The 25266-nt window shown below is 45.2% G+C and overlaps 1 protein-coding gene across 8 annotated transcripts in view; it reads right to left on the bottom strand.

The window, feature by feature from the left end:
* Positions 1-25266, bottom strand: part of HERC1 (HECT and RLD domain containing E3 ubiquitin protein ligase family member 1) — a 408496-nt gene that overhangs the window by 631 nt on the left and 382599 nt on the right. For all 8 annotated transcript variants that reach the window (XM_075345504.1, XM_075345503.1, XM_075345506.1 and 5 more), the window contains 15 exons: positions 24884-25009; positions 24613-24751; positions 24159-24340; positions 9221-9376; positions 7562-7684; positions 7348-7450; positions 7059-7228; positions 6333-6471; positions 6011-6180; positions 5002-5171; positions 4752-4917; positions 4542-4618; positions 3981-4233; positions 1722-1874; positions 100-405 (listed from right to left, as the gene is read on the bottom strand). In XM_075345504.1, coding sequence (XP_075201619.1) covers positions 100-405; positions 1722-1874; positions 3981-4233; positions 4542-4618; positions 4752-4917; positions 5002-5171; positions 6011-6180; positions 6333-6471; positions 7059-7228; positions 7348-7450; positions 7562-7684; positions 9221-9376; positions 24159-24340; positions 24613-24751; positions 24884-25009 — 2433 coding nt within the window. The remainder of the gene's footprint in view (positions 1-99; positions 406-1721; positions 1875-3980; positions 4234-4541; positions 4619-4751; positions 4918-5001; positions 5172-6010; positions 6181-6332; positions 6472-7058; positions 7229-7347; positions 7451-7561; positions 7685-9220; positions 9377-24158; positions 24341-24612; positions 24752-24883; positions 25010-25266) is intronic.

The raw sequence follows: 25266 nt of genomic DNA, 5'->3' as shown, positions 1-25266 counted from the left end.
ACTATAGTAAAACTAGAGCTAGAAGTATGTGCCAAATATTTAGGTCAAACAAAGTAGTTATCTACATAAATAGATAAAATAACTAAAAGGTATACTTACCCTATCAACCTTCATGATCTGGAAGCGCTGTGAAATATCCGCGGTATTAGCTGGAAGTCGGGATCGGCCAGAAACAAACCTCATAAACAAGACTCGCTCCTCATTAGAAAATTCATCCAGCGTCTGCCAGAACCACTGCACGAGCTGGTGCTGTTCATCAACCTCCCGGTATCGCACCACTTTCTTCAGAACGTCCACAGAAATCTCTGGCATTCCACACACCATCTGTTCTAGCTGCTTGGCAGTGAGAAGTGACAGGAGGGGAACTGGCACAATCCATGACATTCCCTCTCGCACTGCGGCTACCTGCCATTAAAATAAAGGTGTATTAAGTTTACCATGAGATATACATTTCTACCTCGTAATCCAGAGAAAGAGAAGCATGCGCTACTATCACTTGTCAGTTACTATCGGCAACTTTAAAAGTGGTGCGCTGTACCTATATGTAAGAGGCAACAAAGTCACTCATGTAGAATGATATTCACGGCAGTCACCACAATAACCATATTTTTCAGACTATAAGATGAACTTTTTTGACAAAAATTTTGGAGGAAAGTGGGTGTGCATCTTATAGTCCAGATGTACCTGGCTGTGATTGGGAAGGGTGGGGGAAGGGAAGGTGGACGGGGCAGCAGAGAATCAGGAGCAGGGTCACAGGAGACAGGAGAGCCTGCACTGGGGCTAAAGGGTACTTTACACGCTGTGACATCGCTAGCGATCTCATTAGCGATGTGAAATTCAAGATCGCAAGTGCGATCTTTCGAGATCGCACATGCATAAAATGACCTATGTGCGATTTCGAAAGATCACACTTGCGATCAAGAATTTCACATCAGTAATGAGATCGCTAGCGATGTCGCAGTGTGTAAAGTACCCTTAAGAGTGTGCCCGCTAAGAAAGAAAATGAATATTCACTGCTTCCCATGCCCATAATCCCACCTTCCTCAGCAATGAAGCCGACGCCGAGAGGTGGGAAGGATTATAAACGTGGGGTGAAGTGAATATTCATTCTCATTAATAGCGGGCACACGTGATCACCCAGCTGGGTGATCAGGTGTGTCCACTATTTAAGAGAATGAATATTCACCAGGATTATGGGACTGGGGAGCAGGGAATATTCTGGCAGCTCAAATCTACGTGTAACTGGGTGAGCATGTCATTGACGTTACACACTGTCCTGCTTACACGCTGAAGTCACTTACTGACCTCAGAAGAGGACAGTGCGCATTGGGAGAGTGGATGGATGGCGAGTATAAATCGCTTATTTTTTTAATGCTTGTGGAGTGATGGGAGGCATATACACCAGGATTGGCCCAAGTTCCCCCCACAATAACCGCACATCATGACCACATTTTTTGCGTCAATTTTTTTTTTCCTCTTCTAAAACCTAGGTGTGTCTTATGGTCCAGAAAATTAAGGTTAAGCCATCCAAAATTTTTGTTTAAGTAAAATGAATACAGGATAAATGTGCTTGGATGTATTTCTCTAGGAGGTTACATAGAGGAATGCATATTTGTGATGTAATGTGTTGGCATTTTGATCTGATGAGGGGTGCCAGCAGATAGTTTAAGGTTGTCATTACATGTGAATCTCTTGCTCACGTGACATTTTCAGTGACTCACCTGCCGGTCCATTTCATGTAGTCTGTAATCGATTGCTCTTTCTACATATTCCTTGCGATTAGAAAAGGTTAGGGGTATGCTGTTCCCTCCAGGGATAATGGGCACCATTTTTCCATCAGCACTTTGACCCACAAAGGAATCAAGGGGTATCATCTACAATGAAGAAAGAAAATGAGAATATAAAGAACATTTATAAAGAGAAGAATATTCCCAAAGAACAGAACACAAGTGGGTTACAAGCCAACAGTCCCAACTCCTGTTAAACAGTAGATGTACCAATCCTTGTTTACCCCATCTCCACTGTTTTGTTGTTACCGGTACTAAAGTTAAAGAATAATAATGAACACTGAGTCACACACTCCAATTATTCTAGCATAGCATGGCTTTTGTATACTTAAAAGTCACCTATCACTTCATGAAGATTTCCAGGAAGTAAAAGGAGACCAAAATCTAAAAAAAATCTCAAATATTAATGATTCAGGAAACTTAAAATATTTTATCAGTAATCAGCAATAGATTAGATTGTAATTTAGATCATTTTAATTGAAGGAAACTGTTTTTGGGCTCTTCCTTGCCTGACTTCCTTCTAACTGGGAGCTACCACTATAAAGAGGGGGGGGGGGGGGAGAGACTGTGCAGCTTGTAAATACATGAGAAGATAGATCTGTGCTGTCATCTTTATACTAGATGTAGTGATAAATGTGTAAAATGTGTAGTCATGTATATATTGAATCCTCAGGAGGAGAAGGAAGGAAGAGACTAGAAGAAGCAGCTGTAGAAGTAAATCTGGGTGAGTTTTCTCAATGTAGCTCCTTGAGGTGAAGAAATAGTGTCCAATTTGCAGCTTATTTGGATACACCGATATATTCACCATGTTTGTTCTGAACATTTGGTGATTCATTTTTTATTTTTTTTTAAAAGCAAATGGATTCTTCCATTATAGTCTATGATATAGCAATGCCACAACAGACAAATTGATAAGTCCACCATAATCTCTGCACCGTACCATTCAGATGTAGAGAACCAGCCCCTCACCTCCCCTCCCCTTTGCCATCTCCCCTCCCAGTTGCCATCTCCCACAGAAGAGAATCTCACCAGAATTTGAGCTCAAGCTGATAAGATGAGAGTGAAATCTCCGACCCTGTATTACTGAGGGAAATAATAAAAGTTGCTAATGACATGCCTAAGAAACGCTCGGTAATTTAATCTATGGTCACTTCTTATGTTTCTCTGAGAAATGATAGCCAACGTGTAAACAGTACTGCAGTTAGAGCAAAAATTACAGTTGTTATTCTCCACAATTAGAAGTTAGTAGCCTTAAGGGGAACCTGTCAGGTCAACAAAGCGTTCTGACCTACAAGCAGGAGCCTGTGTGAGCTGCTAACCCCTTCCTACCCATCCCTGTGTTGTTATATTGTGTGATGTGAAAGTAATAAAATAATGTTTTATTACTTTCATATGTCCTATGTAAATGACCGGGTGTCTAGCCCCCATGGGCCTCTCATCGCCCTGTGGGCGTCTACATGCTTTCCATGATATCACGCCCCTGTGGGCGTGATAGCATGGATTTACATTAGCGACGTGACCGTCGCTACTTCAGAATCTCGTGTGTGCGCGCTTACCATTCTCGCCGGCTCATCCTGGTGTTTGCATGTCGGCTTCTGACGCATGCTCAGAAGACGCCTGCAGTTCTGGTCATGCGCAGTGCGCATCAGAAGCAGAGAAGCAAGTGCCAGGATGAGAAGGCGGCGAGAATGGTAAGCACGCACGTGAGATTCTGAAGCTGCAGAACTGACGTCGCTGATGTAAATCCATGGTATCACGGCCACAGGGGCGTGCTACCATGGAAAGCATGTAGACGCCCACAGGGCGATGAGACGCCCATGGGGCTAGAGACCCTGTCATTTACATAGGACATACAATAAAACATTATTTTATTAGTTTCATATTACACAATATGACACAGGGATGGGTAGGAAGGGGTTAGCAGCTCACGCAGGCTCCTGCTTGTAGGTCAGAATGCTTTTTTGACCTGACAGGTTCCCTTTAAGATTTTGTACAGCACACGTTTCCCATTTCTTTGACGCACATAAGCAAAATATCCAATACTGTGAATTTGGGTATATCATAACAATCATAACAGAGCCATCCTGACCTAAAGCATTAGTTAGTGGGGCAGTGGTTAGAGAATGCTTATACAATCCAGTCTATGAAAGTTGAATATTCATGAGTAAATTCTCATTAGAAGGACTTGGGTACCTCATGGAAGGTCTCCTCGGTGATGCCACTGTCTTCAATGTGAAGAATGCTATTTAGAGTCTGCACATATAGCAGATCAACCTCTTCAAGGTCCTCCAGAGTTAGCGGGATACAGCACAGCTGTTTCCATACCAGGGGGGCCAGGTGCAGATCAAGTGGCTTTTTCGTGCGGATAGCTACACCCATTAGGATGCCAAGGAACTTAAACTGCATAAGGTGCTCATCCAATCCAGCAGATGGGTTAAACAAGAACCTTTAGAAAAATAAAAGTTCTCTATTAAACTCAGGAAAACAAATACGCTTTTTCTATTAAAAAAAAAAAAAAAAAGAAAAAAAAAAAAGACGACATGGTAAGCTCATGAGTAACCTGCGCCTAGTCAACTAGATCAGCTAACTAGAATGCTAAACCATTAAGTGAGACAAAGATTAAAGCCAATATTATGCTAAAAGTAACAAAGAAGTCAGTTCAAAGTAAAGGTGTTTATATTTAAAAGCTAGAAAAATGAAAAAAGCAAACCTTTTAAGTGGTACCGATAAAGAAATAGAAGTTAAATGCATTACCTGTCTCGGTTATAACCGACTTCAGCTGTTGCATTAGGTGAAGGAATAAGAAGATCAACCACTCCAGTTTCTAGCTCCTAGCAGAGCACAATAGGAAATATGGATATATGAAGTAATTTGTATAAAGTGTGAAGGTTCAGTATCATATACAGTTTATAGATGTGAACAAAGGTGCTGACATCTCAAACGTTAGTTCAGCATGAACCTCACCTGGCACATCTCCGTGATCGTATCATCAAACACTCCTCCTGCATCATCTGCGCCCTCCCCCACCAACTTCACTTTCCAGGCCCGCGATGGCAGGCGCAAGTCAGATGCATTCAACTTCACCACCTGACGGGCTATTTGCACAAATATTGGTTTACACTTTCTACCCCTGAGAGGAGACAAATGAAAAGCACATAGCATGAAGAGGATCAAAGTGATTGCTAGAAAAGGCAAGTAGCAATAAAAAACAAACCTGGTGGAGATCCTCTTTACAGTAATTTGAGGTCCATAGTTCTTTCCCTGTACCATCGTTTTCCCAATAGATCGGACCATGGGAAGTGTATAAACTCTGGGTGCCAGTAGGGGCCTTAGCTGGCCCTGTACTATGCCCCATGTTCCAGCATTGTAGTGTGATGTACTACTCTGTAAAGATTAAAAAAAAAAAAAATCACATTAGTATCAAAGGAAAAAGTCAAACATAAGCGGAAATAAAGATAAAGTGCATAAGAAAAAAAAAAAAATAAAATGCATCATGCAAGGAACTTTCTTGGCATAAGCACTGTCACAATTCCCATGTAATCTCTGATTTGAATACTTACTTAGGGACATGAGCAGACTAGACTTCTGTGCTTCTCTGACAACTTATTTATCTTTAATTAAAAATGTAGCTTACTTTTTTATTCTTTGAAGGGCACCTGTGACAGCAATTATTTGATTGACAACATATCATTTTAGAAAACAACTGTAGGGCTAAGTTTCCATGATGTAATTTTCAACTGCATTTTAGAGAGCCAGCGTAATGCATGAGGTTTTAAGAAAGCTCATGCACATGCTACGAAATATAGCAACATCACAAACTGACAGGAGCTGTTGGTGATTTTATGCCACTGATGCCAAGGATGAAATGTACAGAGCCCCAGCTTCTTCACATGCACAGCAGTAAATTAAGTAAATGCTGCTGCGGCATCACATAGTGAAGACGCTATGTGGGAACGTAGCCTTATTGGCCATGGCACTAGAGGGATGTAATTATCAGGCTCAGAGATTTCTTTGATCTCAGTGGTTACAACATGAGTTTGGCTGTCAATCACTGGCGTAGATTGCACAAGTGCACAACACTTCATGGCACATATGTAATATGTGGTGCTTTGGATTAATCATTGATTTTATGTTATCAATGATTATAGTCTGAGACTGACAATGAATACTTCATATGACTGGTTTTGTTCAATTAGAAATAAATTATTGCATAAGCTGTGTACCTGGTTGTTGGGGCTAAGGTTTAGTAATCTCCATGATGAGTACATAAGATCAGAGAAATGATAAAGTAGCCGTAGTCTTGCTCTGACTGTGTGGGTACAGATGTCCTTTAGAGAACTGTATTGTGGTGGAACAACATCAGGGAGTCCCAATTGCAATGGCACTGACACACCTAGAGATGCAGAATAAGCTGGTTAAAAGAGATACAAGTTCAAGGTAAAAAACCAACAAAGCATAAAATCATAAGTTTTCCTGTACAGTGAGGGTGAAATAAATCATAACATAAGATACAGAAATAAATGTAAACAAAAGGAGGCACGCAACCTGGGGCACGTGGTGGTACAGGAGAAGCCGTCCATGCCGCACTGTGACATCGTCCTGCTGAAATCTGACGAACGTTCTTGCCTTGTAATGCTGTAACCAAAGTGGGCTCACGGACATGATTAGTGTGACCAAGGCCAAGCTAAAAAAAGATAATCGTAAAAAAGTCAGATAAATTGTAAGTGCATTTCTGGTCCATATATTGTTCACAAGCCTCAATGACAAAAATCACAACAACCACTAGGAAAGCTGAGAACTTTGCTGAGTTCTTTATTATTTGCTATAACTGGATGAAATAGACTAAAGTTGATGGCAATGTCAGTTTTTTTTTTCTATAAAGCATCCCCTCAATGAGCAAAGTACATTTCCAAATTATAGTAAAACAGATGAACACAACAGTGATTTGTAGAACTTTTAAGCTAGAAAGAAGCAAGAAGATGAGGTCTTAGATCAGAGTTCCCCGACTCCAGTCCTCAAGAGCCACCAATAGTGCGTGTTTTCAGGATTTACTTAGCATTGCATTAAGTGATCACCTGTGCAATACTAAGGAATCCTGAAAACACGCACTGTGGGTGGCTCTTGAGGACTGGATGTGGGGACCATTAGCTTAGACTATTGAGAGTTAAGCAGTATTATTGCTTTATTAGTATTACTGTGAAACTGAAAACAAATTACAAGAAGTCAAAGAAAAAAAACAATGGATAAAGTTGAAAAGATCTGATTACTGACCTGACCCTCTGAGTTACTACCCCAGGCATACACTTCACCAGCAGATGAGAGCGCCAATGTGTGCTCTGCCCCCACTGCTATGTCGTCAATAAAGGTGCCCAAGAGACTTGGAACCAACTGGGGGCGATTATGATTCCGAGCTCGACCTTCTGGCAATCCAATGAGCCGATCTAGAGAACAACCACAATACAGAGCGCAATCACGTGTAAGTACTTATGAAGATTTAGTGAATTTTAAGATAAAATGATAAATGGTGTAAATAGTGGGGGATATTCATATGAACACATACCTTGACCAAAAGTGTACACATTTCCATCTTTAGTCAGGGCGACAGAGAACTGTGTGCCACACGCCACCTTCTTGATGCCGATTCCACAGAGAATGTCAACTTTCTAAACAAACAAAAAATCAGGCAACATCTGAATGTTATATATCACGTTAAAGGCTACAACTCTCAGCCAGGGAAAGTGTCCCATTTAACTTAATTTAAAAAAATAAATCACCTGTGGAGAAGATTTTGCAGTTGAGTTTCCCAAGCCAAGTTTTCCATAATCTCCATCTCCAAAAGCCCAGACCAGCAATCCATCAGCAGAAACTGCTAACGTATGGTTCAGCCCACACGCCACCTGAAACTCAGCAGATGAAATTTACTTGTTACATGTTATGAAGATGCAGACACCATTCAAGATAAAGTGGGTGTGCTAAAAATGAGGAGCCGGACTCATCATTGCTACATCACTGTCCAGGTGACTATTAAAGGGGTTACTAGCACACAAAGAAAAGCCAGCACACTGTACAGTAGTTATTGTGCTTGATGAAAGGACTAAAGGGTGCTATATCATCGGGGTCACATGTTTGTGACGCACATCCGGCACCGTTAGCGATATCGCAGCGTGTGACACCTAAGAGCGATGATCAACGATCGCAAAAACTTAAAAAATCGTTGACATGTCGCTCCTTTTCAGAATATCGTTGATGGTGCATGCCGCTGGTTGTTCATCATTCCTGCGGCGTCACACATCGCAGGAATGACGAACATCTCCTTACCTGCGTCCACCGGCAATGAGGAAGGAAGGAGGTGGGCGGGATATTCTGCCCGCTCCTCTCCGCCCCTCTGCTTCTATTGGACGGCTGCCGTGTGACGTCGCTGTGACGCAGCACGAACCACCCCTTAGAAAGGAGGTGGTTCGCCGGCCACAGCGACGTCGCTGGGAAGGTAAGTCCGTGTGACAGTGTAAGCGATGTTGTGCGCCACGGGCAGCGATTTGCCCGTGTAGCACAACCGACGGGGGCGGGTATGCTAGCTAGCGATATCGATATCGCAGCATGTAAAGTGCCCTTAAGTCCTGAATGTCATAAAAAATAACCTCAGCACCAAATGAGACAAATAGAGTTCATGAATGCTGCAAACAGTGAATAATTTTATTCTGAATCGGCACTACAGAGAATATCCAAAGTCAGCTTTTCGACCTGTTCAAGGACTTTGTCGAGGATTTCTGTGCACATGGAGCCAGGCTAAGACACTGTCCAAAAGCGTTCAGGGGGGGCGCTAGATGGGGGTATGGCAGCATGAGCTGCAGGGGATCCACCTTATGTATGGAGCACTGGATGTGGGCCACTACTTGGACAACCCATTCTTAAATACTATATTCTTTGGAGAAAAATAAAATGAGCAGTCACCAACGCAGTTTCAGTTATGTCAGTGCGAGGTAACCCAGGGCTCATATGACATTTTGCCAGGAGAACACTGAAGCCAGTCAGCGGCCACTAATGGGCTATAGTTCTCACCCTTGCTTTCAGACGTCAGCAGCAGCTGCTGATTATGCCGCGTGAGTACTGCAGCAAATGTCATATGAGCCTTGGGTAACTCAGCACTGACATCATTGGAACAATGCTGGTTTGAACGGTCAGTATTTATATTGATTGTACTTGGAGAATATAGTACTTAAGAAGGGGTTGTCAGACCATGGACAACCCCTTTAAAAGCAGCACATGGTGGTTTGATAACTTACATTTCCCCTTCATAATAAAACCAATTATTTGAAAAGAGGGACATCTATTAAGGAATTCTTCATAGCATCTTAGCAGCAGTTTAATAAATAAAAACACTGGGTGTAAGGGTCCCTTTAGGGGAATTAGGTAAATTAACCTAGTCACATTACCTGTCCGATGTGAAATCCTTCAAGGGCTGTCACACGCTCAGGTAATTTTTTGTTCGATGTATTTCCTAAGCCCAGACGACCATAATCTCCATTTCCAAATGTGAAAAGTTTGCCATCTGCTGTCACAACTGCTGAATGTTTGAAGCCACAAGACATCTGTAATTTGTTTCAGAAAAGATGTGATCAATTCATTTTGTAGAAATTATCTCCTTCTAATGCTCTGTTAACATACTTAAAGGGGTTATCCGGCTTATTTTACTTATATTTTGTTATTTCACTATTGTGCTATATTGGGGCAGCTAAGTAAATAGCTACTACCTACCCTGCGGTCAGCCCCTCTCCCCCGGCTCAGAGTGGTCATGTGACTGCTCCTGCCGTGATTTTGCTGCTTCCTGTGATGATACGACAACAAGGGCAGGAGCTTATGGACGGGCATCACAGCCGACGTCATGTTGCCGCCCTGCAGCCGACCAGGTAAAGTGCACCCCCGCCCCCTCCCCACATTTCGTACTCTCCCCCACTCCCTGTGTGCTGCTATCTGTGCCCTGTATGTGCCCCTGTCCTGGATAAACAGGTTGCACTCTCTGTCTAGGACACAGTCAGCGCTGTTTGCCACAGCTCATTGTGATGTATGGGGCCCGGATAACTGTGTTCCCCCTCCCCTGTGCACTGTCTCTCTCCTCACACTGTGATGAATACAGCCAGGAGCAGAAACCAGGGACGTCACCTGATACCAGCGAACAACAGCACTGAGCTCTGCAACACCTACCTAGCTATAAGCAGGCTGCACTCATCACAGCACGGAGAAGATAAAGCATGGGTGAGAGGGGGGGGGGGCAGAGAAGAGAGTGCTTGGGTGAGAGAGCGGGGGGACGGGGGGTGGCAGAGAAGAGAGTGCGGGGGGGAAGACAGTGCACGGGTGAGAGCCAGAGTGGGGGGGGAGGGGGCTGCAGAGAAGAGAGTGCGGGGGAGAGAAGACAGTGCACGGGTGAGAGACAGAGCGGGGGGAGGTGTGGTGCTGGGGGGGGGCAGAGGAGACACAGAGTCCATGGGGGGGATTATCTATTATATAACTCTAGGTGTGTGTGAGTATATGTGTATGTGTGTATATATCCTATAGACTCACATTGGGGGCTATATATAGTCTTCATTACTAGAGATGAGCGAACCGGTCCCGGTTCGGCTCGAGGCGGTTCGCCGAACGGGGGGGTCTGGCTCGAGTTCGGCTCGTCGAACGTTCGACGAACCGAACTCGAGCCCATAGGAAACAATGGCAGGCAATCACAAACACAGTAAAACACCTAGAAAACACCCTCAAAGGTGTCCAAAAGGTGACAAACAACTCACAACACAACACAAACACATGGGAAAGTGACAAGGACATGTACTCATGCGAAAACAAAACAGCTGGACAAGGAAAAAGAGGAGGACACACAGATATAGGCATGGCACGCCCTTCTAAAGTCATGTAAAACACCGCAAGGTGACTCCAAGCGGAGTCTCCCTTTTTTCCAAAAATTGGGCCCCACACACCCACCCCTTCAGTGGCAGCAGTTGTGCCCCAGTTGTACACTTCACAGCTAGATTTGCATCAAGCACATTCAAAAATACGCCATTCTTATCCGTCCCCAGGATGACACCGGGGTAGGTAGCAAAGTCTTTCCTGATCCCAGCTCTGTTCATCTTGGCTTCTTTTAAAAACACAGCAAGCAAGGGTTACTCCAAGCGGAGTCTCCCTTTTTTCCAAAAATTGGGCCCCACACACACCCACCCCTTCAGTGGCAGCACTTGGGCCCCAGTTGTACACTTCACAGCTAGATTTGCATCAAGCACATTCAAAAATACGCTATTCTTAACCGTCCCCAGGATGACACCGGGGTAGGTAGCAAAGTCTTTCCTGATCCCAGCTCTGTTCATCTTGGCTTCTTTTAAAAACACAGCAAGCAAGGGTTACTCCAAGCGGAGTCTCCCTTTTTTCCAAAAATTGGGCCACACAGACACCCACCCCATCAGTGGCAGCACTTGGGCCCTAGTTGCAAACAGGATGTTTTGATTTGCATCAAGCACATTCAAAAATACGCTATTCTTAGCCGTCCACAGGATGACACCGGGGTAGGTAGCAAAGTCTTTCCTGATCCCAGCTCTGTTCATCTTGGCTTCTTTTAAAAACACAGCAAGCAAGGGTTACTCCAAGCGGAGTCTCCCTTTTTTCCAAAAATTGGGCCACACAGACACCCACCCCATCAGTGGCAGCACTTGGGCCCTAGTTGCAAACAGGATGTTTTGATTTGCATCAAGCACATTCAAAAATACGCTATTCTTAGCCGTCCCCAGGATGACACCGGGGTAGGTAGCAAAGTCTTTGCTGACCCATGACTTGTTCATCTTGGCTTCTTTTAAAAACAATGTAAGCAAGGGTTACTCCAAGCGGAGTCTCCCTTTTTTCCAAAAATTGGGCCACACAGACACCCACCCCATCAGTGGCAGCACTTGGGCCCTAGTTGCAAACAGGATGTTTTGATTTGCATCAAGCACATTCAAAAATACGCTATTCTTAGCCGTCCACAGGATGACACCGGGGTAGGTAGCAAAGTCTTTGCTGACCCATGACTTGTTCATCTTGGCTTCTTTTAAAAACAATGTAAGCAAGGGTTACTCCAAGCGGAGTCTCCCTTTTTTCCAAAAATTGGGCCACACAGACACCCACCCCATCAGTGGCAGCACTTGGGCCCTAGTTGCAAACAGGATGTTTTGATTTGCATCAAGCACATTCAAAAATACGCTATTCTTAGCCGTCCCCAGGATGACACCGGGGTAGGTAGCAAAGTCTTTGCTGACCCATGACTTGTTCATCTTGGCTTCTTTTAAAAACAATGTAAGCAAGGGTTACTCCAAGCGGAGTCTCCCTTTTTTCCAAAAATTGGGCCACACAGACACCCACCCCATCAGTGGCAGCACTTGGGCCCTAGTTGCAAACAGGATGTTTTGATTTGCATCAAGCACATTCAAAAATACGCTATTCTTAGCCGTCCACAGGATGACACCGGGGTAGGTAGCAAAGTCTTTCCTGATCCCAGCTCTGTTCATCTTGGCTTCTTTTAAAAACACAGCAAGCAAGGGTTACTCCAAGCGGAGTCTCCCTTTTTTCCAAAAATTGGGCCACACAGACACCCACCCCATCAGTGGCAGCACTTGGGCCCTAGTTGCAAACAGGATGTTTTGATTTGCATCAAGCACATTCAAAAATACGCTATTCTTAGCCGTCCCCAGGATGACACTGGGGTAGGTAGCAAAGTCTTTGCTGACCCATGACTTGTTCATCTTGGCTTCTTTTAAAAACAATGTAAGCAAGGGTTACTCCAAGCGGAGTCTCCCTTTTTTCCAAAAATTGGGCCACACAGACACCCACCCCATCAGTGGCAGCACTTGGGCCCTAGTTGCAAACAGGATGTTTTGATTTGCATCAAGCACATTCAAAAATACGCTATTCTTAGCCGTCCCCAGGATGACACCGGGGTAGGTAGCAAAGTCTTTGCTGACCCATGACTTGTTCATCTTGGCTTCTTTTAAAAACAATGTAAGCAAGGGTTACTCCAAGCGGAGTCTCCCTTTTTTCCAAAAATTGGGCCACACAGACACCCACCCCATCAGTGGCAGCACTTGGGCCCTAGTTGCAAACAGGATGTTTTGATTTGCATCAAGCACATTCAAAAATACGCTATTCTTAGCCGTCCACAGGATGACACCGGGGTAGGTAGCAAAGTCTTTCCTGATCCCAGCTCTGTTCATCTTGGCTTCTTTTAAAAACACAGCAAGCAAGGGTTACTCCAAGCGGAGTCTCCCTTTTTTCCAAAAATTGGGCCACACAGACACCCACCCCATCAGTGGCAGCACTTGGGCCCTAGTTGCAAACAGGATGTTTTGATTTGCATCAAGCACATTCAAAAATACGCTATTCTTAGCCGTCCCCAGGATGACACCGGGGTAGGTAGCAAAGTCTTTGCTGACCCATGACTTGTTCATCTTGGCTTCTTTTAAAAACAATGTAAGCAAGGGTTACTCCAAGCGGAGTCTCCCTTTTTTCCAAAAATTGGGCCACACAGACACCCACCCCATCAGTGGCAGCACTTGGGCCCTAGTTGCAAACAGGATGTTTTGATTTGCATCAAGCACATTCAAAAATACGCTATTCTTAGCCGTCCCCAGGATGACACCGGGGTAGGTAGCAAAGTCTTTCCTGATCCCAGCTCTGTTCATCTTGGCTTCTTTTAAAAACACAGCAAGCAAGGGTTACTCCAAGCGGAGTCTCCCTTTTTTCCAAAAATTGGGCCACACAGACACCCACCCCATCAGTGGCAGCACTTGGGCCCTAGTTGCAAACAGGATGTTTTGATTTGCATCAAGCACATTCCAAATCCACAAGCATTTACTCTCCCCAGGATGACACAGGGGTAGTAAATTCCTTCTGGATCCATGACTTGTTCATTTTGATGAACGTCAGTCTGTCCACATTGTCACTGGACAGACGCGTGCGCTTATCTGTCAGCACACACCCAGCAGCACTGAATACACGTTCAGAGACAACGCTGGCAGCTGGACACGACAAAATCTCCAAGGCGTAAGTTGCGAGCTCTGGCCATTTTTGTAGGTTTGAAGCCCAAAAGGAGCAAGGCTCCAGTTGCACAGTCATGGCATCGATGTTCATTTGGAGATACTCCTGTATCATCCTCTCCAGCCGTTGACTATGTGTCAGACTTGTTGTCTCTGGTGGCCTTGCAAAAGAGGGTCTAAAAAAATTATGAAAAGATTCCATAAAATTGCTGTTACCGGCACCAGAAAAGGTCCTACTGGTACGGGTAGACTGTTGAAGATGACGAGACCGTCCCATGTTTGTCAAGTTACAACTGGGAGATTCACTCCCTGCACCTGCACGGTTGTTTGGTGGAAAAGCCGAGCTAAGATCTAGTAACAGCTTCTGCTGATACTCCTGCATACGTGCGTCCCTTTCTATGGCTGGAATTATGTCACAAAATTTGGACTTGTACCGGGGATCTAATAGTGTGGCAATCCAGTAGTCATCATCACTTCTAATTTTGACAATACGACTGTCATGTTGGAGGTAGTGCAACAAAAAGGCACTCATGTGTCTTGCGCAGCCATGCGGACCAAGTCCATGCTGTGTTTGTGGCATAGAGGTGCTACCCGTTCTTTCTTCCTCTGACATCTGACCCCAACCTCTTTCAACTGAAATTTGACCAAGGTCTCCCTCATCCGCTGAGTCTTCCATGTCCATGGACAGTTCGTCCTCCATTTCTTCATGTTCTCCTGCACCTTGCTCAACATTTCGCCTGCTACTATGCGCCCTTGTCGATCCCTGTCCCCCATGGTCCCATGCCTGCTGCGTTGGTGATGATGAACGTCTGGACCTTCGTGATGTTGTTGTCCCTTGCGCATATGAATCCTCCTGTAGTTCCTCCCCTTCATGTTGTCCCACCCCCTGACTCCGAATAGTGTTTAGCGTGTGCTCCAGCATGTAAATGACTGGAATCGTCATGCTGATAATGGCATTGTCAGCGCTAAACATATTCGTCGCCATGTCGAAACTGTGCAGAAGGGTGCATAGGTCCTTGATCTGAGACCACTCCATCAGGGTGATCTGCCCCACCTCTGCATCTCGTTGGCCCAGGCTATACGTCATGACGTATTGCACCAGGGCTCTGCGGTGCTGCCACAGTCGCTGTAACATGTGGAGAGTTGAATTCCAGCGTGTCGCCACATCGCATTTCAGGCGATGAACCGGCAGGCCGAAAGACTTCTGGAGCGATGCAAGTCGCTCTGCTGCGGCGCTTGAACGGCGGAAGTGAGCTGACAGTTTTCGTGCCCTGTTCAGAAGGCCATCTAGGCCGGGATAGTGTGTTAAAAATTGCTGCACGACAAGGTTCAACACGTGAGCCATACAAGGTACGTGTGTCACCTTGCCCAGGCGAAGTGCCGCACCCAGGTTTGCAGCATTGTCGCACATGGCCTTACCAGGCTGCAGTTTGAGTGGAGACAACCATTTATTAAACTCGGACCGCAAAGCTGACCACAACTCCTCAGCTGTGTGACTCTTATTACCAAGACATGTCAAGCTAAAGACCGCCTGATGCCGTTGCGCTCTGCTGCCAGCATAGTAATGAGGGGTGCGTGATTCCTTCTGCGCAGTGAGAACGCTGGTGGCCTGACCAGGCAGGCTTGGGGCGGAGGTGGAGGACCCAGATGAGGTGGAGGATGCAGAAGCAGTGGCGGAACTTGGACAGACAGAGGATTGACACACAAGTCGTGGGGACGGCAAGACTTGTGCAGCAGACCCTTCACCATCTATCACCATAGTTACCCAGTGCCCAGTCAGCGACATGTAACGTCCCTGTCCATGCTTACTGGTCCAAGTATCGGTGGTGAAATGCACCCGTTCACACACAGAGTTTCTCAAGGAAGCGGTGATGTTGTGTGCGACATGCTGGTGTAGCGCGGGCACACCTTTCTTAGAGAAGTAGTGGCGACTAGGCATCTGGTACTGGGGCACAGCGACAGACATAAGGTCTCTAAAATCCTGTGTGTCCACTAGGCGGAAAGGCAGCATTTCGGTAGCCAACAGCTTACAGAGGGATAGAGTCAACCTCTTAGCTTTGTCATGGGTCGGAGGAAGTGGCCTTTTATTTGACCACATCTGAGGGACAGAGATCTGGCTGCTGTGTGTAGACGGTGTTGAGTAGGGTGTCCCTGGAAAAATGCAGGTTTGTGAGGAAAGTGCAGGCGGAGACATGATGTTGCCTTCATCCAACGTTGGTGCTATCGATGTCTGAGAGAGCTGTACACACTCACTTGTTTCCCCTTCCAAACCAACTGACGACCTTACAAGCAAACTGCCTGTTGCGGTTACAGTGGTGGAAGTTTTGCGTGGAAAAACAGGTGTGGCAGCTGTCCCCACAGTCCTAGAAGATGAAGAGCGCGCGGATGCAGTGGAAGGGGCGGGCGGTGGATGGTTCGCTCCGCTAGGCCGCATTGCAGCACGGTGAGCTTCCCACCGGGACTTATGATATTTATTCATGTGACGATTCATGGAAGAAGTTGTCAAACTGCTGAGCTTTTGACCTCTACTAAGAGAATCATGACAAATGTTACATATCACATGAGTTGGGCGATCTTTTTCGATGTGAAAAAAGGACCAGGCTAGGCAAGGCTTAGAGGCCATGCGACCTGTTGATCCACCCCGAATAATGCTCATAGGCAGAGTGGTGGCTGAGGATGCAGTTGTAGACGTGCTACCAGTGCTCCGACTCTGTCCAGGAAGGCGCAAGGTAACTTCGTCGTCGGTTGCATCCTCCTCCACCGCCTCTGTTGACCTCCTCGAGTGCCTGACTGGGGGTTGACAGTAGGTGGGATCTAGAACGTCATCATCAATTGTTGTGTTTGCACTCCCCTCCCCCTCAGACCGAGCCTCTTCTTGCCCTGACGGAATATTTAAGTTGTCATCCCAATCGGGTATCTGCGTCTCATCTTCATCAGTATGTTCCTCATTGTCTATAACCACAGGTGTTACAGTTTGTGACAAAGGGTCAACATTATGCTCAGAAACTTGGTCCTCACGGCCTGAATCTGAGTCACAAAGGTTCTGGGCATCACTGCAGACCATTTCCTGTTCTGTACTCACTGTAGCTTGGGAGCAGACCTCTGATTCCCAGGCTATAGTGTGACTGAACAGCTCTGCAGACTCAGCCATCTCAGTTCCACCATACTGTGCAGGGCTGATGGAGACTTCAGAGCTGGGAGAAATCAAGTGTGATTGGGATGACAACTCAGAGGACTGGTGTTTTTTGGATGCGGTACTTGAAGTGGCTGAGAGGGCACTTGTTGGACCACTTGAGATCCATTCAAGCATTTTCCTTTTTTGCCCATCATCTACCTTTCTTCCTGTTGTTCGTGTCCGTAAAAAAGGGAGCACATCGGATTGTCCACGGTAAGTAGTAGACATCTTACTTTTGCTGGTAGATGGTCTATCTTCAGCAGATGATAATGGAGCTTTGCCACCTTCCCCACGGACAAAACCTTTTTTGCCTTTTCCACCACGCCTCTTCCCCTTTCCACCAGCATCTGTCATTTTGCCACTCATGTTGATTGCGACAAGATTGTGGACTGAAAATGTGGTAGTAAAAATTGAGAGGTGGTGAAGATTGCAGTGGTGGTCTAGCTTTATTAACAGCAGAATAATAAAGAATAAATATCCCTGACAATGCAACTTAGTTATAATTAGTTGGAGTGTGCAACGCAGGCAGACGTGCTGCAAATGTCTTTGCACTAGTGGGACTATAGCAAAGTCCAATAGCCACGTATAGGATGCCACTAGGTACACTGAGTGTTTGCTAGTATAATGGCTTGGTTAGAATGAGTTGTAGTGTGCAACGCAGGCAGACGCGCTCTGCAAATGTCTTTGCACTAGTGGGACTATAGCAAAGTCCAATAGCCACGTATAGGATGCCACTAGGTACACTGAGTGTTTGCTAGTATAATGGCTTGGTTAGAATGAGTTGTAGTGTGCAACGCAGGCAGACGCGCTCTGCAAATGTCTTTGCACTAGTGGGACTATAGCAAAGTCCAATAGCCACGTATAGGATGCCACTAGGTACACTGAGTGTTTGCTACTATAATGGCTTGGTTAGAATGAGTTGTAGTGTGCAACGCAGGCAGACGCGCTCTGCAAATGTCTTTGCACTAGTGGGACTATAGCAAAGTCCAATAGCCACGTATAGGATGCCACTAGGTACACTGAGTGTTTGCTAGTATAATGGCTTGGTTAGAATGAGTTGTAGTGTGCAACGCAGGCAGACGCGCTCTGCAAATGTCTTTGCACTAGTGGGACTATAGCAAAGTCCAATAGCCACGTATAGGATGCCACTAGGTACACTGAGTGTTTGCTAGTATAATGGCTTGGTTAGAATGAGTTGTAGTGTGCAACGCAGGCAGACGCGCTCTGCAAATGTCTTTGCACTAGTGGGACTATAGCAAAGTCCAATAGCCACGTATAGGATGCCACTAGGTACACTGAGTGTTTGCTAGTATAATGGCTTGGTTAGAATGAGTTGTAGTGTGCAACGCAGGCAGACGCGCTCTGCAAATGTCTTTGCACTAGTGGGACTATAGCAAAGTCCAATAGCCACGTATAGGATGCCACTAGGTACACTGAGTGTTTGCTAGTATAATGGCTTGGTTAGAATGAGTTGTAGTGTGCAACGCAGGCAGACGCGCTCTGCAAATGTCTTTGCACTAGTGGGACTATAGCAAAGTCCAATAGCCACGTATAGGATGCCACTAGGTACACTGAGTGTTTGCTAGTATAATGGCTTGGTTAGAATGAGTTGTAGTGTGCAACGCAGGCAGACGCGCTCTGCAAATGTCTTTGCACTAGTGGGACTATAGCAAAGTCCAATAGCCACGTATAGGATGCCACTAGGTACACTGAGTGTTTGCTAGTATAATGGCTTGGTTAGAATGAGTTGTAGTGTGCAACGCAGGCAGACGCGCTCTGCAAATGTCTTTGCACTAGTGGGACTATAGCAAAGTCCAATAGCCACGTATAGGATGCCACTAGGTACACTGAGTGTTTGCTAGTATAATGGCTTGGTTAGAATGAGTTGTAGTGTGCAACGCAGGCAGACGCGCTCTGCAAATGTCTTTGCACTAGTGGGACTATAGCAAAGTCCAATAGCCACGTATAGGATGCCACTAGGTACACTGAGTGTTTGCTAGTATAATGGCTTGGTTAGAATGAGTTGTAGTGTGCAACGCAGGCAGACGCGCTCTGCAAATGTCTTTGCACTAGTGGGACTATAGCAAAGTCCAATAGCCACGTATAGGATGCCACTAGGTACACTGAGTGTTTGCTAGTATAATGGCTTGGTTAGAATGAGTTGTAGTGTGCAACGCAGGCAGACGCGCTCTGCAAATGTCTTTGCACTAGTGGGACTATAGCAAAGTCCAATAGCCACGTATAGGATGCCACTAGGTACACTGAGTGTTTGCTAGTATAATGGCTTGGTTAGAATGAGTTGTAGTGTGCAACGCAGGCAGACGCGCTCTGCAAATGTCTTTGCACTAGTGGGACTATAGCAAAGTCCAATAGCCACGTATAGGATGCCACTAGGTACACTGAGTGTTTGCTAGTATAATGGCTTGGTTAGAATGAGTTGTAGTGTGCAACGCAGGCAGACGCGCTCTGCAAATGTCTTTGCACTAGTGGGACTATAGCAAAGTCCAATAGCCACGTATAGGATGCCACTAGGTACACTGAGTGTTTGCTAGTATAATGGCTTGGTTAGAATGAGTTGTAGTGTGCAACGCAGGCAGACGCGCTCTGCAAATGTCTTTGCACTAGTGGGACTATAGCAAAGTCCAATAGCCACGTATAGGATGCCACTAGGTACACTGAGTGTTTGCTAGTATAATGGCTTGGTTAGAATGAGTTGTAGTGTGCAACGCAGGCAGACGCGCTCTGCAAATGTCTTTGCACTAGTGGGACTATAGCAAAGTCCAATAGCCACGTATAGGATGCCACTAGGTACACTGAGTGTTTGCTAGTATAATGGCTTGGTTAGAATGAGTTGTAGTGTGCAACGCAGGCAGACGCGCTCTGCAAATGTCTTTGCACTAGTGGGACTATAGCAAAGTCCAATAGCCACGTATAGGATGCCACTAGGTACACTGAGTGTTTGCTAGTATAATGGCTTGGTTAGAATGAGTTGTAGTGTGCAACGCAGGCAGACGCGCTCTGCAAATGTCTTTGCACTAGTGGGACTATAGCAAAGTCCAATAGCCACGTATAGGATGCCACTAGGTACACTGAGTGTTTGCTAGTATAATGGCTTGGTTAGAATGAGTTGTAGTGTGCAACGCAGGCAGACGCGCTCTGCAAATGTCTTTGCACTAGTGGGACTATAGCAAAGTCCAATAGCCACGTATAGGATGCCACTAGGTACACTGAGTGTTTGCTAGTATAATGGCTTGGTTAGAATGAGTTGTAGTGTGCAACGCAGGCAGACGCGCTCTGCAAATGTCTTTGCACTAGTGGGACTATAGCAAAGTCCAATAGCCACGTATAGGATGCCACTAGGTACACTGAGTGTTTGCTAGTATAATGGCTTGGTTAGAATGAGTTGTAGTGTGCAATGCAGGCAGACGCGCTCTGCAAATGTCTTTGCACTAGTGGGACTATAGCAAAGTCCAATAGCCACGTATAGGATGCCACTAGGTACACTGAGTGTTTGCTAGTATAATGGCTTGGTTAGAATGAGTTGTAGTGTGCAACGCAGGCAGACGCGCTCTGCAAATGTCTTTGCACTAGTGGGACTATAGCAAAGTCCAATAGCCACGTATAGGATGCCACTAGGTACACTGAGTGTTTGCTAGTATAATGGCTTGGTTAGAATGAGTTGTAGTGTGCAACGCAGGCAGACGCGCTCTGCAAATGTCTTTGCACTAGTGGGACTATAGCAAAGTCCAATAGCCACGTATAGGATGCCACTAGGTACACTGAGTGTTTGCTAGTATAATGGCTTGGTTAGAATGAGTTGTAGTGTGCAACGCAGGCAGACGCGCTCTGCAAATGTCTTTGCACTAGTGGGACTATAGCAAAGTCCAATAGCCACGTATAGGATGCCACTAGGTACACTGAGTGTTTGCTAGTATAATGGCTTGGTTAGAATGAGTTGTAGTGTGCAACGCAGGCAGACGCGCTCTGCAAATGTCTTTGCACTAGTGGGACTATAGCAAAGTCCAATAGCCACGTATAGGATGCCACTAGGTACACTGAGTGTTTGCTAGTATAATGGCTTGGTTAGAATGAGTTGTAGTGTGCAACGCAGGCAGACGCGCTCTGCAAATGTCTTTGCACTAGTGGGACTATAGCAAAGTCCAATAGCCACGTATAGGATGCCACTAGGTACACTGAGTGTTTGCTAGTATAATGGCTTGGTTAGAATGAGTTGTAGTGTGCAACGCAGGCAGACGCGCTCTGCAAATGTCTTTGCACTAGTGGGACTATAGCAAAGTCCAATAGCCACGTATAGGATGCCACTAGGTACACTGAGTGTTTGCTAGTATAATGGCTTGGTTAGAATGAGTTGTAGTGTGCAACGCAGGCAGACGCGCTCTGCAAATGTCTTTGCACTAGTGGGACTATAGCAAAGTCCAATAGCCACGTATAGGATGCCACTAGGTACACTGAGTGTTTGCTAGTATAATGGCTTGGTTAGAATGAGTTGTAGTGTGCAACGCAGGCAGACGCGCTCTGCAAATGTCTTTGCACTAGTGGGACTATAGCAAAGTCCAATAGCCACGTATAGGATGCCACTAGGTACACTGAGTGTTTGCTAGTATAATGGCTTGGTTAGAATGAGTTGTAGTGTGCAACGCAGGCAGACGCGCTCTGCAAATGTCTTTGCACTAGTGGGACTATAGCAAAGTCCAATAGCCACGTATAGGATGCCACTAGGTACACTGAGTGTTTGCTAGTATAATGGCTTGGTTAGAATGAGTTGTAGTGTGCAACGCAGGCAGACGCGCTCTGCAAATGTCTTTGCACTAGTGGGACTATAGCAAAGTCCAATAGCCACGTATAGGATGCCACTAGGTACACTGAGTGTTTGCTAGTATAATGGCTTGGTTAGAATGAGTTGTAGTGTGCAACGCAGGCAGACGCGCTCTGCAAATGTCTTTGCACTAGTGGGACTATAGCAAAGTCCAATAGCCACGTATAGGATGCCACTAGGTACACTGAGTGTTTGCTAGTATAATGGCTTGGTTAGAATGAGTTGTAGTGTGCAATGCAGGCAGACGCGCTCTGCAAATGTCTTTGCACTAGTGGGACTATAGCAAAGTCCAATAGCCACGTATAGGATGCCACTAGGTACACTGAGTGTTTGCTAGTATAATGGCTTAGTTATCAGTTGGAGTGTGCAGAGGACAAGAGGGTACAGTGGCAGGATTGTGGTGCTCTGGGTAGAGGAATGGAAGACTGCCTTTCTATTCCCTCCTAATGGTGAAATGCAGGTAGGAAATCCCTGACCTGGGCTACACAGACGCTGTTGCTGTTTGCAGGACCTGTCACCTATGGCTCTCTGACCCTGCCGGTTGGAGCCCTTAAAAGGACTGCTATAAAGTGCTCTCCCTAAGCTGTCTAACGCTGTGTATGCAGCGCATACAGCTGTATCGGCTATAGGACTCAGGAAGACGGAGCTGCGACAGTGATGTCTGACACCAAAGACGCAGAAGGCAGATAATGGCGTCCGTGAAGAAAATGTCCGGTTTTATAATGCAGGGACATGTGACATGCAGATCCTATCACACATGCCGTTGCTTCTCTGGCTCAAAGTCCACTTAGCTGTGTGTGTGTCTGGGATTGGCTGACATGCTGGCCCGCCCCACAAGACGCGCGCGCTTAGGGAAGGAAGACAAGAAAAAAAAAAAAAAAAAATGGCGATCGCCATTATAGAAACAGCAGTGATCTGAAGGCGCTGTTCACGCACACTATACACTGAAATGTGATAATAGTTTGATTCACAGAGTGACTTACACTATTACAGCAGAAACCAAGCTATGATTTAGCTGTTTTTTGGCTGCTAGAACCGTTCTCGAACGTTTCTAGAACTACCGAGCTTTTGCAAAAAGCTCGAGTTCTAGTTCGATCTAGAACATGCCCCAAAATCACTCGAGCCGCGAACTGGAGAACCACGAACCACGAACCGCGCTCAACTCTATTCATTACATAGTATTCATTTATTTGTCTGTTATCTGCCTGCGGGGATTAACCTCACACGATCCATGACGTACCCAGTACGTCATAGGTCGCTAAGTGGTTAAGAGCAGTGTACTCATTGCTTCATACATAGACTCAGACAATGAATGCATCTGTGGACAACCTGCAGGACCATTGTTTGATTCAAACTTTGCCACTTCCCTTTCTCAGGATCAGTGACACGACTCCTAGGAATCTGCATGGTATCTGCTTTCCTTTGGATAGGTCAGAACTTGCATTTATGGCTCAACTCCTAACCCCTTCCTGAGAGAAGACATAATATTATGTTGGGTCCCTGTGAATGGAGCCCGCACCATACAAAGCAGCGACGCAGTCACTGGCATCTGCATCACAACTGCAGGAAATCCGTGATCTGTAATTGCTGCCAGGGGCCTGCTGAAGGCCCCATAAACCCAGGCTTTGGGTGAACCTAATAGGAGAATATCTGTTTCATTTTATACTATAATAGTGTGAATGTAATATCAAATCATATTATCTTCCCCAAAATAGTATCAATAAAAGCGTAGGCTTGCCACACAAAGAAATTTCTCATAGTGATCAAACGATGGAAGAATGAAAATTAATGGTCTCAGAAAATGGTGCCAAGCAAAAATTAGTTTTCTTTTTAAACAAATTTGCATTTTTATTTTTTTTTGCTACTTGCAAACTATACAACTTTGGTATCACTATAATAATACAGACCTCTACAGGCAATTTTTAAAGCCCAATTAACACTGTAAACCCCCCCTCCCTCCCCCAAAAAAAAAAAAAATATTGTTCATTTTGCACTTGAAATCTATTTCCTGTTTTCAATTACAGCGAATGGCAAAATTAATGGTGCCATTCAAATCTATGACTCATACCCACAAAAAAATAAGCCCACATATGGATATAGTGATTGAAAAATAAGTTATAGCTCTTGTAAAACGGTGAGGAAAGTGAAAAATGGAATATTGCCCCGTCAAAAATGTATAAAAAAAAATATAAAAGTTACGCTATGGGAAACAAGCTCCAAGCTTTGTCACGTAATATACTACTTGCTTAGTGAAACTGCCATTACATCTTAATCCCACCACCTGTTTTTTGTCACATTGCTATAATAGGACTTACCTGCACAACCTCCTCTCCTTGTAAAGCTTCAATTTGCCTAGGTCGCCTTTGCCTGTCACTATTTCCATGTCCCAACTTGCCATAATCGCCATCTCCCCAGCTAAACACTTCTCCGCTCTCAGTTAGTGCCATAGAATGACCATCTGAACCGCAAGAAGTCACCAGCTGTGTCACCACAAATCCTATTAAAAATGTAGACACTTTCTTAGGCCAACTAAGAAATCAATTGAACAATGTCAAGCATGTGTCACGAATTCATTTTAGCAATTAGCTTCAATGAAGAAAAACTGTTAAATATATCAGCCCTTCTCGAATTGCAGCTGAATACGTTCTTGTAAGGTATTTGCTTTATTACTAGATATCCTTAACACGGAAATTTGAAGGATAATACGACTTTTTAATACATTACACTTCATTATGTCTGCGCTCAAAAATTCCCCTTTGTATACTTTACCTTGGAGAGCGGAGATGACAGTCAGAACATGAAGATCATCTGAATTGCCTTGACCAAGACGACCATAACTACCCTCTCCACAGGCTAACACAGTGCCATTTGCTTGAATGACAAAAGTACAATTTTGACCACAGATAACCTGGGAATAGATATAGACAAATAACTTTTACATATATGATGTTTGCAGGATGAAAAAAAAAATAAATAGAAAACTCTGGCTCATCATGCCACATGTACCCACACAGACTCTTCCACCATGCCCCCAAGATACCTGCTGTGCTTGAGAGAAAGAGGATGCTGCTGATGGAATCATCACATTTCTGCCCGCTTCCGCTAGCTGCCCATGCCGTCCAGCTCCCCACAGATGTACATCACACTTGCCTCCAAGATGCCAATCCTGTGATGAAAAATATGACAATGACTGAAGCGGAAACAATTTATGCAATTTTGTAAAATTCAATTCCTGCTCTTAGGTTAATGCTTCATAGTGACTAACTTTGAAACCCAAGTTGGATCAATCAATCATGTTTCATTCTGCAAACAATTCTGTGAGCCCCCCCTCCCTTTAAAAAATAAATAAAACAAATTTGCGATGGTTCACCAGGAGACTGGGTTAAATCCCACCCTCTTCATTCTGCCAGATGATAAGATAAG

Source organism: Anomaloglossus baeobatrachus, chromosome 4 (assembly GCF_048569485.1).
Source record: "Anomaloglossus baeobatrachus isolate aAnoBae1 chromosome 4, aAnoBae1.hap1, whole genome shotgun sequence".
Taxonomy (NCBI): domain Eukaryota; kingdom Metazoa; phylum Chordata; class Amphibia; order Anura; family Aromobatidae; genus Anomaloglossus; species Anomaloglossus baeobatrachus.
This window is presented reverse-complemented; position numbering and strand designations above follow the sequence as displayed.